The sequence below is a fragment of the Neodiprion lecontei genome, chromosome 7, assembly GCF_021901455.1.
Source record: "Neodiprion lecontei isolate iyNeoLeco1 chromosome 7, iyNeoLeco1.1, whole genome shotgun sequence".
NCBI classification, from domain to species: Eukaryota; Metazoa; Arthropoda; class Insecta; order Hymenoptera; family Diprionidae; genus Neodiprion; species Neodiprion lecontei.
In genome coordinates this window covers 3047132-3064012 of record NC_060266.1, presented here as the reverse complement: position 1 = coordinate 3064012, position 16881 = coordinate 3047132, and the positions used below count along the sequence as shown (strand labels likewise).

The 16881-nt window shown below is 34.2% G+C and overlaps 4 protein-coding genes across 8 annotated transcripts; 2 read left to right on the top strand and 2 right to left on the bottom strand.

Annotated features, from left to right (window-relative positions):
* Nucleotides 1-160: 160 nt before the first annotated feature.
* LOC107221784 (UPF0193 protein EVG1) lies at nucleotides 161-5530 on the bottom strand. 4 transcript variants are annotated; one of them, XM_046745375.1, is made up of 7 exons: nucleotides 5436-5530; nucleotides 4160-4502; nucleotides 3194-3334; nucleotides 2589-2725; nucleotides 2344-2440; nucleotides 2019-2165; nucleotides 161-1880 (listed from the first exon to the last, which is right to left on the bottom strand). In XM_046745375.1, exons 3-7 carry the CDS (start codon nucleotides 3288-3290, stop codon nucleotides 1654-1656), a joined length of 705 nt encoding a protein of 234 aa, XP_046601331.1. In that variant the 5' UTR covers nucleotides 3291-3334; nucleotides 4160-4502; nucleotides 5436-5530; the 3' UTR covers nucleotides 161-1653. The 4 variants fall into 4 exon arrangements, with proteins under 4 accessions (XP_046601331.1, XP_015516396.1, XP_046601332.1 ...); XM_015660910.2 differs by having other exon boundaries at nucleotides 5040-5498; XM_046745376.1 differs by having other exon boundaries at nucleotides 4160-4386; nucleotides 5040-5498.
* Nucleotides 5531-5579: 49 nt separating this feature from the next.
* LOC107221793 lies at nucleotides 5580-10221 on the top strand. Its single transcript, XM_046745378.1, has 6 exons — nucleotides 5580-6046; nucleotides 6304-6545; nucleotides 6697-6871; nucleotides 7284-7369; nucleotides 7735-7870; nucleotides 8202-10221. The coding sequence occupies exons 2-6, from the start codon at nucleotides 6465-6467 to the stop codon at nucleotides 8402-8404; spliced, it is 681 nt and encodes a 226-aa protein (XP_046601334.1). The 5' UTR covers nucleotides 5580-6046; nucleotides 6304-6464; the 3' UTR covers nucleotides 8405-10221.
* Nucleotides 10222-10944: 723 nt separating this feature from the next.
* On the bottom strand, nucleotides 10945-14124 carry LOC107221803 (WD repeat domain phosphoinositide-interacting protein 3). Of its 2 annotated transcripts, XM_046745373.1 has the most exons (7): nucleotides 13774-14124; nucleotides 13237-13379; nucleotides 12968-13144; nucleotides 12615-12872; nucleotides 12128-12329; nucleotides 11813-12036; nucleotides 10945-11629 (listed from the first exon to the last, which is right to left on the bottom strand). In XM_046745373.1, exons 3-7 carry the CDS (start codon nucleotides 13125-13127, stop codon nucleotides 11523-11525), a joined length of 951 nt encoding a protein of 316 aa, XP_046601329.1. In that variant the 5' UTR covers nucleotides 13128-13144; nucleotides 13237-13379; nucleotides 13774-14124; the 3' UTR covers nucleotides 10945-11522. The 2 variants fall into 2 exon arrangements, with proteins under 2 accessions (XP_046601329.1, XP_015516419.1); XM_015660933.2 differs by lacking the exon at nucleotides 13237-13379.
* A 648-nt stretch (nucleotides 14125-14772) lies between these two features.
* On the top strand, nucleotides 14773-16191 carry LOC107221794 (rRNA methyltransferase 2, mitochondrial). Its single transcript, XM_015660920.2, has one exon. The coding sequence runs from the start codon at nucleotides 15092-15094 to the stop codon at nucleotides 15836-15838; it is 747 nt and encodes a 248-aa protein (XP_015516406.2). The 5' UTR covers nucleotides 14773-15091; the 3' UTR covers nucleotides 15839-16191.
* Nucleotides 16192-16881: the final 690 nt, after the last annotated feature.

Sequence of the window (16881 nt, the reverse complement as noted above, 5' to 3'; positions counted from 1 at the left end):
TAGCCTGAGGCTCAAGTTGAGGAGGGATTAATGTAACTGACGGGCTTTCTCTCTCTCTCTCTCTAGTTCACTTCCTACCTTATTTATATCCATATATATATATATACAGGTCGATTTTTTTATATTGTATACTAATTAATATTTTGCTTACATTTATTTTCATCATTTTATATTTAGTTTATTTTCAAGTAGAAAGTAAAAGTTTTCTAGAGCATAAAACGTACTATCTATCTATCGATCTATCTATCTATCTCTTTTTCTCTTCCTGTCCAAACTCCGGTTATTTTTAAGTTTTCTACATTTCTACAGACGATGTTTATGTCCTCGTACAAAGATAGCGATGGTCGTGATAGTGTTATTATTGTACAATGCAGATTTGTTCATCCATTACAGTTCCGGCTTTCGGCATCATATAAACATTTATTCAAAAATTGTCGGTGAAAGAACAACACGGTAACAGATTAAATAAACAAAATATCGTTCATCAATATCGTCAATTTATATTTATATATATATATATATAATATATAGGATGTTTTTTTTAACTTTTATTTTTTCTTACGTACCTTCGAAAAAGTTAGTTTTGAGCCGCAAACGAAACCTCGTGAAATCGGAACACGGTGGCTTAATTCTAAAAGGTGACGCATCCGGTTTGAATTTTTCCTATTTGATTAACACGAGATGAGGGCTATGCAAACACTCTAATCTGGATATCTCGGAAACTATGCAAGTTACGAAGCCGGTTTTTTTTTCCATTTTGTAGGTAATAAAATTTTCTATATATATATTCGTAAATAATAATGATTCTTGTTAAGCTATTACCAATATTAATTTTCGGCAATACAACTATTCCCGATTCGACTAATTATGTGGTAATTATATAATAGATTCCGTATGATGATTCCTTGTCGTAGCCCTTTACCGGGAAAAATTATACCGGTAATTAGTTGCTGCATGATTTTAGGCAGAATGGGATATATTTTTTGCCAACAAGTATATATAACTGTAGGCGTTTACGAATATGTATAAAAATTAATTCAATTAATTAAAAGTATAAATTGACCTTGGATTGATTTTACAATAACTTTCTATTTACCGGTAAATGTAAACCGGTCTACGTGCAGAACGAACGGCAGAACTTCTAGGAAATTGACGCTCAGCTAGGGAATTCGGAATTTAGGACCGTCTGTTGCTCACAGTACCCAAATATAGATTATCACCTATTAGAATATATCCGTCGAACATACAAATTCCGGATCTATGAATGTTTTTTTGATGAATTTTTACCGCGCAAGTGAGTAAAGTTTAGAAATGAAATTGTTGGAGAAGAAAAAAAATGAACAACCGTTACGGCTGAATTTTTAAAATCGTCGATAATTTTTTACGGTTATTATGTATGTTTATTTATTTTATTTATTCATCTAAACTTGCCCAAAAATCGGTCCAGCTAAATATTGTTGAACAATTGAAATTCTGAACAATTCTGGGTACACAGTAATATGGACAATAATCGATACTTGAAATCATTATTTCTTCATTATCATTTTTTTATATTGAAAAAAGAAAAAAAAAAAATTTAACTACTCGTTGATTACTTTATACTTAATTTTCACCTCCCCGTCTGGTTTTTTTCCTGAATTATGGAGGCGATTATTAGCAATCCAATTCTCCGAGGGGAAAGGGAGGTTTTGGTGAGGATTTATCAGGCTCGAATCGTTGTACGATTTTTTTAACGTCGGCCGATCTTTGCTTATCGATCTTTTCTAATAGCCTCAATTTCTGTGCTATTTCCTGCTGTATTATCGGGCGATATTTTTTACCCTGGCCCAAACTTTCCATTTCGTGTACGAACTCGATTCTTTCCTCGATCGATTTTACAACTGCGATAAAATTACAATTTGTCAATAAATAATTAAAAAAAAGAGTAAATAAAAATTCTTCTCGAGAGAAAATTTGCGTTTTTTTGTTTTTTTTTTTTTCGGAAGAAACGATAGTTGAATAAAGAAAGAAAAACTCACTTTCGTTCAACGGATCTACGTCTTCTGGTATTTTACGCATAATTTTTCGACCTCTGTGAAGAAGTTTCGGACCGTGCGGAGTCGGCGGCATGTCTTTACCATATGCCATTATGCATGCGAGATGTCTTTTTTGTTTCTCTTTGTTAACTGAGGATAAAAGAGAAGGAGAAAATCACTGTAAAAGAAGAGAAATAAAAAAAAAAAAATACAAACAAACAACCAAAAACTATGAACTTTGAAAAAATTACGAACTACTTATCAGAGAACCGGAAGACATATTATGCGAAAAAATTTCAGATTGTAAAGGTATGATAAAAATTCTTACGCAATGGTGCCGTCCGTCTAAATTGTTCCCTTTCGTAGGCACCGCTTTTTGTAATTATATCTTGAGATCGTTTCTTCCATACGCATGGAAACATTACCTGTGTATAATAATTAACAACGATAACGATTCAGGTTATATATTATAGGTATTGAATGTATTAAAAAAGAATTTCACCGATTTTTAAACGAAGAAAAAGGAAATAAATAATCGTGAAAGAGCAATAACAAAGTGTTTTGTAAAAATACCTGTGCTTCGGCAAATTTTTCGTTCTTTGTTTTTGCGGTTTTCGTTGCCGAAGGCGGTGGCAGTGATTCACCTCTGTCGACGGCGTCTTGTATAGATTTCCTCTGCATCATTGTTAGTCTAGACTCTTCCATAAGAACTGTAATTTGGCCAAGATATTAACGAACGAAGAAGAGAGAAGGAAGAAATAAAATGCGAAAATGATTATTAATCCTGGTAACTTACGCCTATGGAAATTTACAAATTACTTAAACGACGAGGGTAAGACTTGAACAAAATTCTGAGACAAAATTTAACAATTCCGAAATAGATTCCAGTCTTAGTTTTCGCAAAAAACGATTGAGGATGCGGGAGAAATTCTTGACGCAAAAAAAGTAAAACAATACGCAATACGTACACGGGCGTCTCTTTCATTTAAATAATAATTTAAATTAAAAATTGAAAAAAACACGTAAAAAAAAAAAAAGAAACAAAGAAACAAACAAACGACCAGAGTGAGATCACGTACAGGAAAGTAAAAATATAAGAAATGAGTTGAAAACAACTAACTTATTATTATCGATCGACTCTATAAATATTCATATTGTATTATTTCTGCAATTCATACTCTTTATCAAATTTCGCGTTTCTTCGCTGTATTGCGCTCTTGCTGGATTGTGGATCGCTCCGACGCCAATCGCGACCCTTTCAGTCCTTGGTTCCATGGTTATGTCAGTTTTACACTTGCCTCGCGATGTGTAAAAAGTATCTGCAGTGAAATAAAGTACGTGTGGTGAATTCCATGCGAACCGAATAAGTGCCTGATCCTAACAAATTTTTGATTTAGTTGGAAACATTTTTTCTGAAATTGTCCCAAATCTGAAACAGTGTCCTGAATTTTTTTTTAGACGTTTCATTTATCTAGTTGATTATGTATAAATATTGAGACTGATCTTGAAAGGGACGTTTTTCAAAATTTTGAAAAATTGCATTTTCATTTTTAAACATTTTGAGACTGGCCCCATGATCGCTGAATTTTTTTTAGTGTTTTTTTGCGCACTTTTAAACTTTTCAATCAATTAAAACATTGAAAGTTCCCAAGAAATTCCTAAAACTTTTATTTCTTACGATTATGAAGTTGATAAAATTAGTTGAATGTGAGGAAAAAAAAAAAAAAAAATAGACAAAAATTGAACCAGTCTAGAAATGTTCTAAGTGAAAAATAGAACTTTTGACAATTTTTTGGGAATTTTTAGATGGTCAGACGATGTTTTAGTTGATCGAAAGATTAAAGGTGCTAAAAAATCAGCCATCATGAAATGTTCGGAAAAGAAGGTACAGTTTTGGAGAATTTCAAAAAAAGGCCTTTTTCAAAATCACTCTCAATATTGATAAATAAGTAACCAATTGAATAAGAAATCTAAAGAGAAAAAAAAAAGAAAAAAAACAGGACACTGATAATAAGAGTGAATCAAATAAAAAATGGCGAGGGTCAGACGTTTGTTCGATTCGCATGGAATTCCCCATACACGTATGTAGCAGAACTGTCAATGTGATGGAAGAGCGGAAGGAAAGTCTGTTTTAAAAAACTTACCTGCAGTTATGATATTTGATTGTGCGTGGAGTAAAAAATCAAATGGCGCTGCAGCTGATGTGGAATTTTATCGTTTTTTACCCTAACGAGTTTACACCGTCTATTCTCTTTTCTTCCTTCTTTCCTGATGCGGCAGGAAATGAACGACATTGTTTAAACTCGTTGCTAAGACGACAACCGTGAATGTATCATCAATATACCGCGTATTCCTGCAATATCTGTTCAATCTACCGCAGATGATCGATCGCTGGGTATATTATTATTCTTATTTTTAATTTGAAAGTCTCAGGGAATTTGAAGAATTGTCAGAAAAGTCGGCGAAAATTCAGAGATATTAATCAATCTGTAATTGTACAAAAAGGAATGACGAAAAAATTTCAAAGAACCATTTTTTTTCAACGTTCCGGCGAATTCCTTGACTATCGGATGGATCGTAAACGGGGATTTTTTTTTTAATCGATTGATTCGAAGCTTAATTCATTATCGGATACTCCGATTGGCGCTATTGGTTCGAATTTTTGTCTGCAGGGAAAGATTATGACTTGTAGATACAATTATGTTGACATTATTATTCGCATTCATTCAAGGTCGAAATTACGTAAGCATCAATTAATTAAATGCAAAAACGAAGTCAAAACAATGGTATCGTGAAATTTTCATATTTATGAAAATCAGCTGCCGATTACCAACTGCGAAAGAAAAAAAAAACAAAAAACACGATATACCGAATTAGTAGTTTCGATTATTTTTACAACCACTCAGTTTCACTTTTTTATATCGTAAAAAAATTACGAGATTAATAATCATCACATCGTTAATTGCGGGGTAAAAAAAAAAATACTCGATATCAACGTTTTGAGTTATAAATTTTTCAACTCACTATTTTGGCTTAAATTTTGTAACTCGGTGATTTTTACGATCTCTAATCGCGAACTTGAAGTAGGAATTTGATAATCTCTAAATCCAAGATCGCAGATGTAATATAGAAATAAAAAAATTTGATGATTTTGGCCGAAATTTAATCGTCAATCGGGGGTTTTTGGGTTCGCCGATCACGAATCTGAAGTTCGAATTTGATAATTTTGAGAAATATGGCGGATGTGGAATCGAAATAACTATCAAGATTCGATGATTCTGGCCGAAACTTGATTGTTACTCGGGGGGTTTTTGGGTTCGCTGATCACGAATCTGAAGTCCGAATTTGGATATATCGCCATCCTGGATTTAAAAATGATGTATTACAATTGAAAAATTATTGAGTAAAGAAACGAGCGACTTTAAGGGTTGATAGTCCAGAGTTACGCCTTTGCGGATATCGCAGTGCGCATGTCCGGTATCCTCTCGACAGGCGCTTCGCGTATCCACTTTATATCCACAAGAGGAAAAGAATTAGGAATAGTATAGGTTTGAACATAGCAGCGGGAGGAAGACGCCATTAGTTTCCACATTTAATAAAATTGTGTGCAGTTTTGAAATACGATAAAGCTGTAGGTGCCGGATTATTACAGCGTAAATAATTTGAATTTGAGGTATTGAAGATATCGACGAAACTCAATTATATATTCGTTATAATTGCAGTAATTCTGCATTCGTAAACTGCACACACACACACACACAAACAGAATTGTGAACTGCATCGCGGCTCGTTTCTGCAGGGTGTATTGTGTATGGCGTACCATTTCACCGTTATAACTGAACCCGAAAGGGGAAAGTTATTGATTTAATTCCATAGGTGCCAGAATTAACTCTGCCGTACGTAAAACGTCAAATATAGTGGGAACCGTGTGAACGAAAGGAATTGGATATAAATATTGTCGTAAAGACGAATGTGAATAAAAGATTTTGGGGTAAAAAAAAAAAAAAAAACCACCTTTCGCAAACTCGCAGGTAAATTTATGAAACATCGATACTCGATTGCCACGATCAAATTGCAGCACGCAATTATTATTTTATGCACGCCTATAAATATTTCAAAAAAGGAGTCGACTAATAAGCATATAATCAGTGTAAATAATTAGCCCAAAGAATGGTTAAGCAGAAATTCCATTTTTTAATTTTAATTAAACAAAAACGTCGAAGGTTTGAATACGAAATACCTAAATCATCGTTGAACTTGTTTATCCTAGTAATTAATCTTGTTTCAGAGATATTATTGTTATCATTACGATATATTATTATACACGACGGTATACGAAAAAATAATAAAACACGATAACAATTATATTCGATCGTAATACAAAGCCTTAGCGATCGAGGGAAGAAAGAGTAAACGGTTAAAGAAAAAGGAGAGAAGGGAAAAAAGACGATGAAAATGCGTTTACTCCAGGGTTGTATGCATATTTTCAATCTGAGGCAGGGGACGATTCTCATTGCGATAACCCAGCTGGTGAATATGAAAACAATCTTAATAAAGTTGAATCGTAATCGGTATAAAATTGAAAATATATGAAAAGAAATAAACTAAAATCAAAAATAAAACTACCATAAACATTAAACATTATATATATATACATATATATATATATATTGTCATACAGATTTTGTCGGGATTTACTATGATGTTAATGGTCTTGGCGCTTGCACATGCTAAAGAAATAGGCGAGCTTGTTGCAAGGGATACGGAAGACGCGTTGGAGAGAGAAGCGATGGAGGAAATATCCCCGAAACATATGAATACAAAGAGAATGGACGTTGCTCATCATCTCGCTACTGGTGACAGTTTTGAAAAAATTTTTATTGCCTCTTTTCCTATCACAGTTTCGAAAATATTCCTCGATAACAATCGACTATTAACCCGTTCGCTTTAAAATAAAAATAAAAATTTTCACGCTATGTGAGAATAATTGTATAAAATAAATAGCGGCAATCGATTTGTCAGCAAATTTTACCCGTGTTTCATATATCTTGAGTAGATTGGAAAAAAAAAAAAAAAACGAAAATCGAAATACAAAAATTAAACTTTTGACGAAGAAGAAATTTCTGTTAAATTTCTATGGTATGAATTGACAATACCCGTTGTTGAGAAAAAATGATTATTCGGATGAATATAATGGTATTGTAAGCGATGATGAACGATAATTTTTTTTTCTCAATGTAATATCAATAAATTTTTTCCATTTCTCAGAGGTATTGTACTCCTTGTACAGCGGTCTTGTTATTACCGTTATACATTTCGTCTCCTCGATACTTCTTCTTTACGGATCTCTGATGGTAACGTAATTTTTAATACTAATTGGAAAATTTTTTTATTCCGTCCAAAGTAGTTGAGAAAAAAAGAAAAGAAGAATATTTCGAATTAAACGAAGTCAGATTGATTCTTAAAATTACAAATATCTGGAGAATTAATTGTAAAATTGTTAATCGTTGCATGGAATTTTTTTTTTTTTTTTATTTTTTTTTTCGCCACTATTAAAACGAAACGATGAAAAATATTCCGGAATCGTAAAGTTGCGACGAAATATTGAAAAGAAATAATTAAATTCGTTGGATTAAATTTGAACTTTGTTGAAGTTTTTTGATTCGAATATTCTTACGATGATTTAACAAATTATTCATAATAATATTTCACTTTTTAGAATAATCGACATTTTATGGCTCCATGGATTACGGTTATGATGACCGAAATCGTTGTCGGAATAATGTCGTTGTTCCTCGTCCAGCAAGATTGTCCATTTATCGCGATTTTGGGCGGAAGTGCCGACATTGGCGAACGTTAGTATTTATATTTCAAAGATGAGGAACGAAAACCGAATTACGAAAAAGTCAAATTCAAATGAAAAAGGAGGAGCTCGAATTATTCCGAATTACATTGAAAAAAAATTTCTTCATGCGCGAAAAGTTTTGTTAGAGTAATAATAACAACAATAATAATAATAATGAATATAAAAACACGTTTATTTGATTCTAGAGAAGTTTTTACCACAGCTGATCTTAATTCTCCTTTTTCGATCTGAAATGTAACTTTTTACAATTTTCTCGAATAGCCAGAAGAAAAAAAATTTTTTAAAATGTTCACACTCTTTTTATGTATTCCAAATCGCAGGTCTGTTCGTTCTGTTCATCACGATAGTCAACTTTTACATATGGTTCGTTGTCTACAGTACCTACAAGACTTTGGAGGGTAAAAATAAGGGTTTGACGCACGAGGTTTATTTCTTTAAAAAACAAAACGCGACCGCAAACGGATCCGTTGTTGGTGAAAATATCAAAACACAAAACGGCGTTTCGCAACCGATTGACGTTTAAACAGGTCTATATACCTATATATATATATATATACACATATTCATATACACGCATCGCAACAATTTATTTTCTATAATACTTATTCATGTATAAGCTTTAATTTACTGGCTTGCATATGAATTAATTTTAATACCACTTCCTGATCTTTTTTTCATATCAATATCGCGACGTCGTGGGATTTTGCATTTTTTCAACGCGATTTCACGCAGTTGATGTAATTTTTGATATTGAAATTTGTTTGATCGAAGAATTTTATTTAATTAAAATTGTGTATTATATATTTAAAATGGAAAAAAAATTATAACATTGTGTGTATATATATATATATATATATATATATATATGTTTTGAAATTGCACATACGTATAGTGGATGCGTATACAATTAATAATCAAAAGTTTTGTTATTAAATTGAGGGTGAGAAAAATTGCTTTACGTATTACCCTGTGTTGAGATCGAAACTTTTGGAGGAGAGAGTAGACAGAGGGAGTGAAAAAAAAAAATTGTTAAGTAGAGGAAGGAATTTTTATCGATAGAAGAAAAAAAGAGCATAAAAAATTAACGTAATTTATATTTATTTTGTAAAATTATCATCGATGCGATTATGTTGTATCAGAAATTTTATCGGTCAGGCAGATCTATTGGGAGGGAAGAATTGAAGTAGCTGCATGGAAAAAGAGACGGTACTAATAATTTAATTATAAAACGAGTAGTTTTTAAAACTGCGATGTATTAACGTGAATGATGTATTTATTTATGAAAAAGAAAACTATATTAACGAATGAAAATTATTATTAAGTTGTAAGTATAAATAATGAAGCTGATCGAAAATAAATCAACGAAGTTGAGAAACGAAAAACGTTGTTCTCATTTGTTGCAAGCTTTTTTCCAGTTTCTGTTGTGACAATTTGACGGAATAAACACGGCGACAAATCGATTTTGAAAAAAAAAACACCGCTTTTTGATCCCTCGAAATCACAAAAAAAAAAAAAAATAATCTCAACAAAATTTCGTCAATAGTGGTTTCGGTGACAAAATAAATAATTGACCGAAGTTTTTCAATTTACTTATTCCACTTTGTACATCGCTGTACGAATCTAATTTCTTCTTCTCTTTTTATTTTACATTTGAAACGTATAAAATAGAGATGAAAAAAGAATGAGAAAAAAAAACTCGTTCGTAAAGGTGAAAAAAAAAGAAGAAATTCTTTTTGTCTTAAACACACAAATTTTAATTATAGCTTTATATCGATAAACTCACATAGTAAGTTATATGCATAATGGTATTATGTACATTTACAGTAACAGTAAAATAATTAATCATTGATTTTACATTACAATGATATTGAAAAAATAAATTTCTACAATAATCAGGAACAAAAGATTTTCTCAAATCGCTTGTTTTTTTTTTTGCAGTATATTTTTCATAGGCACAGAATCGTTGCTATTAATTAAATATACCTGTTTGTTAATCGCATTTGTTTCTAATTTACATGTGCAATGATAACAACAACAACAACAACAATAATAATAATAATAATAATAATGCTAATATCAAAATCGCACGCAAGATTTAAAGTTAAGGACAAAAAAGCTTGACGATTATAAATTTAATTTACTTTTTCATATTTCTTTGGCTAATCAGTTTTCGCTTAATCATTTGAAATTTCGTGCATCGTTCATATTGTTCTTTTAACAAACTGGGAAATCGAATAAAGCATAGGTTTATGTACAATGTTACAAAAACTGAGCTCGATGTATGCAATATTGTAAACAATCAAAACTTGGATCGCAATATTCGGCGGAAAGTTTTCAATGGCTGATTAAAAATATAATAAATTCGTACGATTCGTTGTAAATTTTTTAATTCCGCTCAATTGCTATTGAACCATTCATCTTCATCTAGAATTTTTACTTTTAGACCGTTAAAGAAATGAATTAATGAAGGACTGGGTTCTCAAAGTATTCACGTAGTTTCTTTTCATCTTCTTTATTATCACTCAATCTTATCATCATCATCATCATCATCATCATCATCATCATCATCATCATCATCATCATCATCATCATCATCATCATCATCATCATCATCATCATCATTATTATCCTTTTCACGTTGTGCGGTAAACAGCGGTTTACATAATAATTATAGGAAAACAGTAATACAAAATCTCGCTACTTTGCCGTTGATGAGTGGAAAAATTTAACGACAAAATGAAACTCTGATCGGAAAGTTATAATTATTATATCGTAATGGTGTTAACAATTGTTTTTTTTTATTTTATTTATTTATTTATTTATTTTTTCGTTTATACGTAGGTTTTTTATTTTTATTTTCTTCGGTTATTTACACCGTGTATATATTATATACAAATGTGTACACGTATACTGCCTCATCCCTACAATTATTTTGCAACAACATTATAGAAAGTCTACTGGAAAACATTTTTAAAGCCTCGTATAGGCCGCGTCGATATACCTATCAGTTAATTGTTTATTTTTAATATATTTTTGTAACATTTTAGTTGTTTATTTGAATTATTCGGTCGAATTCAACGAACGATCATTGCTTGCGTGACTTTTTCACAAGCGTATCATAAAAAAACATACATTTTTTTTTTTTTTTTTTTTTACTTCAAATTATGCAATTTTTGTGATCACCTCATTCAATTGTTAGCCTATCGACCGTTTCGATTTACATGTACTAACAATTCTTGAAATTTTTTGATGAACTTACTCACCTGATATCAAATGATGACTAAAAAATTGAATCCAAAAATTTCGCAAAAAACTGAGATTTCTATGCGCTATAACTTGACAGAAGTAAACCGACCGATCTTATTAGCTTAGTGAGAAAAAAAAGTATAATAGATACATAAGAAGTTGGCTGGTAATAATATTAATAACAATAATAATAGTAATAATATATATTTCAGACATAGGCTAATTTTCAGATAATAATAATAGTTATGCACAAACGTAACATTATTATTATTATCATCATCATCATCATCATTGTTGGCATGATAAATAAAAAATGAGTTGGAACTGTTAATACTAACAGTAAAATTACAATAATAATAATAATAATTATCAACACGCTACGATATATGTTGCAGTCACATCTTCTCATCCGTCATTTCCAAAAATTGCGCGTAGAAATCTCTGCTGCACTCTCCCTTGTTGTTGAATAAAAATTTGTGATAGCTACCGTCCGCGCATATCACTTTTATGTGAAATGAGAAAAATAGCAAATGTTTCATTAATGGTCGTTAACAGCGTTGAATCCTGCTTCGCCTCATCTACCTCTCTTTGATCTTTGTTTTCGTTCAAATTTCTTTTCTTTAAAAAGCTTAGGCGAACCGCAGACCAAACTTGAAATCTATAAAACAATTTGATAGATACTCACCGATTATAGTGTTGTTGTTTTTGCCAAACGCACACATACACTGCGGCCCACTGGGTACTTGAAATTTGCAAAAGCTCCAATTGGAGCTGAAATACTTTGGCAAAAAAGTCGCCGACGCCAGACTCGACTGGCGGTTAAGTTTTTGATCCTCGACAGCAAAGACATGGACAGTTCCGTGGTCGCTCGCCACGCAAAGCCACGTCGAGTCATGGTTGAAATTTATACTGAAAGAATCAGGGGTAATTAGAAGTGAAATGAAAATATATTGAACGGTATCCATTGGAGTCTCGGTGAGGGTCCGTACGTCGTTCTCACCAGTAAATGTTCGCGTGGTTCGCGCCCCTTCTTAATTCATTGATCATGTTTCCATTCTGCGTGTCAAATACCCTGATCAAGGTTCCCTTTTCCGACGCAGTCGCCAACCTCGTACCCTGCAAATTCAGCGCAATGCAGGACAATGGCGTTTCGTGCGCTTCTATGTTCAACGGCTGCTTCTCCGTATTTGCCAGATCTATCACTGTAATGAAATAATCAGTCTAGTGTTTTGTTTAGGGAAGTTAAGTTCTATGCGTTTGTCGAGAACTTGTTTAGACTAGGAATAAAAATTTTTTTCTCTTTTTGTCTCGGAAACGAAGCGAGTCCTTCAATCTGAGGATAGGATATAATTTTGGGAACTGTACAGAGACAAAAGTTTGTAATACCGTGAACGACGATATCAATGATTGAGAATGACAAATCGAACGTTAAATAACCGATCTAACAAGACTGATAAGGATTGAAAGAATTTAAGCAAAGATTTTACCTTGAACGTGGCCGTTTTTTCTGCTGGGAAAAGCTAGGAGCGAGTTGTTGCTATTTGGACAGAGGACGCATAATCCTCTCGGGTTTGAATTTGTTTCGAAGACGTGTAACTGTTGCGGGTTTTGTGTAAACGTGTAGACTTTAATCACCCCCTCAAGTATAACGACTATCCTATCCCTCCGTAGTTTGACACCTTTGACCGGTGCGTTGAATTCCAATGTTATGGCAGGGTTTTTCTTTAGGTCGTCCCATATCATGACTGCAATGCGAATAAAAAGACGATGAGTCGTGGCTTTTCTTTCGGATAAATGGTGCTCGGACGACGCTTGCACATTTTTGTTCTTTCTATTTCACCTTTGTTCGTTGGGTACATGGGTTTTGCGCCGCCGCCTACAAGGGCCAAATAATTGCACCTAAAGAGCATTTCCACGTGACCGAGACCTCCGTCGCTGAATACGTGACGCTCCGTTTCTTTCAACGGATCGCAGTTGTAAACCCTGTATCCGTTCTCCATGCCACAGGCAAAGCAACCTACGAATTGGCAAAAGAGATTGAAAAAAATCAGATAGCCGAGAAGCTGCGTAAGTGAACTTATCAATTAATTAATTGACAACGCTGCATACATCCACCTTATCGTCTGTTTACTGCATTAAGACTGTTGGTGTAAGTTTTATTCTTGTCGTCGAGTCCGTATTGTTTTGTTTATTTATATCGAGCTTGTTTTTCTCTTAATTTTCTTATCTTTTCATTGAATCAACATTGCACCCTAAACAAACATCGAGGATACATATTTCGTTGTCTGTACATTGGGGGGAAAAAGAGATTGAAGTTTTGGGTAGAGGAATTTTTTCTTCCATTTTTTTTTTTTCCAATTATTTATTTCGAGACGTTTGGATAACAGGTTGACAAACAATACGTAAACACAATATATACGTATTAGTATGTATATATTATATGCATGTATATAATCTTAAAAATAAATTGTAATAATATAAAACGCAATTTGACTACGGACTGTGTCCGTACGTAGAGAATCTAATGGTAATTTGCAAGGAGTCCAAAGTGTGTCGGCGCTGTCATGTTGCGAGGGGCGGCAAGAGGCGATAGGAACCGGATTTTTGGAACAGGCGCACGCTTTGATCATTTTCGAATTCACGTACCTTGATCCTGGTTGAAACCAGCGTAGAGCAAACCGTTCGAGTGGGGATTACCCGCGGTTAGGTTCATCGCAGTAGAAAATATGTATGTATTTTTTTTTTCAATTCGTTTTTGCACCGTCTATGTATGAAATTTATTCAATGACACAATGTTCGAATTGTTCTTTTGTTTTTTTTTTTATTTTGTTTTTGTATCAATACATCCACTAGAAGTACCAGAACACTGTTTAACCGATCATGTTTTATGACCGGTTCCGCGCCAACTACTCTTGTCATCCGAGGTCCATTGCGTTTGTCGAAAACCGAACTGCTCCTGATACTCTTCTGATGACACGACCGTCGGACCATGGCTCTGTCATTATTGCGCATGTGCCAAACGCGTCATAGACTAATCAATTATTACGGAGAATGGCCAACAAATGGAAGCGCTGCAGTTAGTGCCATCGAGCGGTTGAATTCAGAGTCAATGATGATTTTTTGCTGTTTTTTGTAAGTACTTTTATACCACAAGCTTGATCAGCTTGATGAACGCGTTGACGGAGGAATTTAAAGTCGGATACCTGAGTGGAGCTTGGGTCTTTAAGAAACCGTGTTGACGATCCGATGACTTCTTTGTCGGCGGAAACCGTTTTTAGGGGTCACGGTTCAGTCCGTCTTTACAAGTCTTTAGTCATGACGAAACTATAAGGCATCTCCTTAGACCAGTGGTCCAAGGACATCTCGTTGTAAAGTTTGGTAGATTTACTTTTAGGGCTTGCATCGATCTCTGTCAGGATTCAAGAATATCCAACAGTATTTGAAATGAGAAATCAATCTTTTGAAATATTTCACTTTTGCGGATGTAAAGATATTCTAGGCATTTTTTCTGGTTTTTTTCAATTTACGGCTTACACGGTATACCGAAAAGCACAAAGCCGCAGCGCTTTCTAGCGCCTCAGGATTGCTTGGGCTGGGTGTTGCAACCTTTTATTTAGAACCTTGATTAAATTCGGCAGTAGAAGTTACGTTGAGATGGCGCCACAGGGATATACATACGAATTGATTGGAATATAAATAATACGACGTAACGTGTTACCGGCAAGACATTCGCTTCAAGTGAACCAAAGACTGAGAAAGAACAGTGGGACTGCTCTTCGAGCTAGGCCGTTTTCTTGGAATCGTTCACATCTACGTCGTAACTACTGTTGTTCAATTATTCGACGTTATGTCGTTGGAAGGGACATAACCTGCAATCCCAGTGCGCGAAGTCTAACCTAACCTAACTTGACCTAACCTAATCATCCCAAGGCTCCAGTTTGCAACTGTGACCTTGAGATAAAACATGGCGACAGCCTGCGCGCGATTATCGATGATCGCCAGGCGCGTATGCACGAGCGGAGTAACCCGGCGTGAAATGCCGAATAATTTGAAGGGTCGTAAGACGAGTTCGCAGTTATGGCTACGCAGACAATTGGCCGATCCTTACGTCGAGAAAGCAAAAATTGAGAAGTACAGATGTAGAAGCGCGTTCAAGCTTCTCGAGATGAACGAAAGATGCGGTATACTTTCGCCGGGAATGACGGTTGTCGATTGTGGTGCTGCGCCCGGAAGTTGGACTCAAGTGGCGGTCTATTTGACTAACGCCGAGGGCAAACAAGACGACAAACCGGTTGGTAAGGTAGTCGCTATAGACAAGTTGCAAATATACCCTATCGACGGAGCCTTCGTTATCGGGAACATGGACTTCACGACGCTCCAGGCGCAGGAAAAGATAAGGAAACATCTCGCCGGCAGTTCCGTTGACGTTGTAATGTCGGACATGGCGCCAAACGCGACCGGCGTCAAGGAAATGGACCACCAGAATATCGTCGCCCTCGCCTACGTCGCGCTCAGATTTGCCCTCGTCGTATCGAAGCCCGAGGCCTCGTTTATAGTCAAACTTTGGGACGGCGGTGCGGCCAAGAACGTCGAGGACGATATCAGAAAATTTTACAAAACCGTCAAGGTTCTCAGGCCGGGTGCTACAAGGACGGAATCTTCCGAGAAGTTTCTTCTTGCCAGGGGATTCAAGGGTCTCAAAGTCGGTTGATAACGGTCGAAATGCAAAAATTTTTTGTCATTAGGATTTGACGAGGAGATGACAGGTCGATTAGCGAACACTTTAGTCCTCGGAATAGCTGAATTCTGTTTTTATCATAGTATAGTTTTCTCTCATTCGTTGATTAAGATCAAATTTATCGAAGGGCACCAATCATTAAAGAGCTTATAGACGATGTCAATTTATCGCGGAAAAATCAAAGCCTACGAAGCTTGCACAGAGTCGTCAACGTTTTCCTGTTTTGACCAACCAATTCGGGACTGCCCAATCATTTGAACATAAAGTCGACTTACTTTTCGATAAATACAATGTTCTATTTGTTGGGTTTTTTTTTTTTGTATGGGTGGATTAGCGTCGATACTTTCAGTAGGTCTTGGGAGAATTTGGGAATATTTGAGATAAGGCAGTACATAATAGACTTGATAAAGTTGCTGTACAGCTGTATAATAATAATCATAATAAACATAATAATAATAATAATAATATTGAAAATAATTATAATAATAAGTAATTAATACCGTTCATATAATACAATAACAACACGAAAGCTTCTATTATTTTGAATATAATAATATATATTGTATATACAATTATTTTTGTTTATTTTCTTGCTCTCTCTCTCTCTCTCTTTCTCTTTCTCTCTCTCTTTCTCTCTCTCTCTCTTTCTCTTTCTCTCTCTCTCTCTCTCTCTCTCTAATTTCAATAAAATTAATGTATACACGAAATTGGACGTTACAACAAAAAAATCCATCAATCATTATTTAAATAGACACAAAAATACGACATAGACTACGTCACAGATACACATGACATGTATATATATATTAACAGACGCATACGTATATATAGGTAGACAGATTGTTACTGGCCGCAATCCTTTTTATGTTTCGTTTTTTTTTCCTCTCCTTTTTCCCTTGTCTATTGAAGATAAAATTTCGAACAATATTGTTTACAATATAGTGTTATATAATAATTAGTTATGAAGTACGTTTACCGAGAAAGAAAGAAATTGATAAAAATAACAGTAATTATCC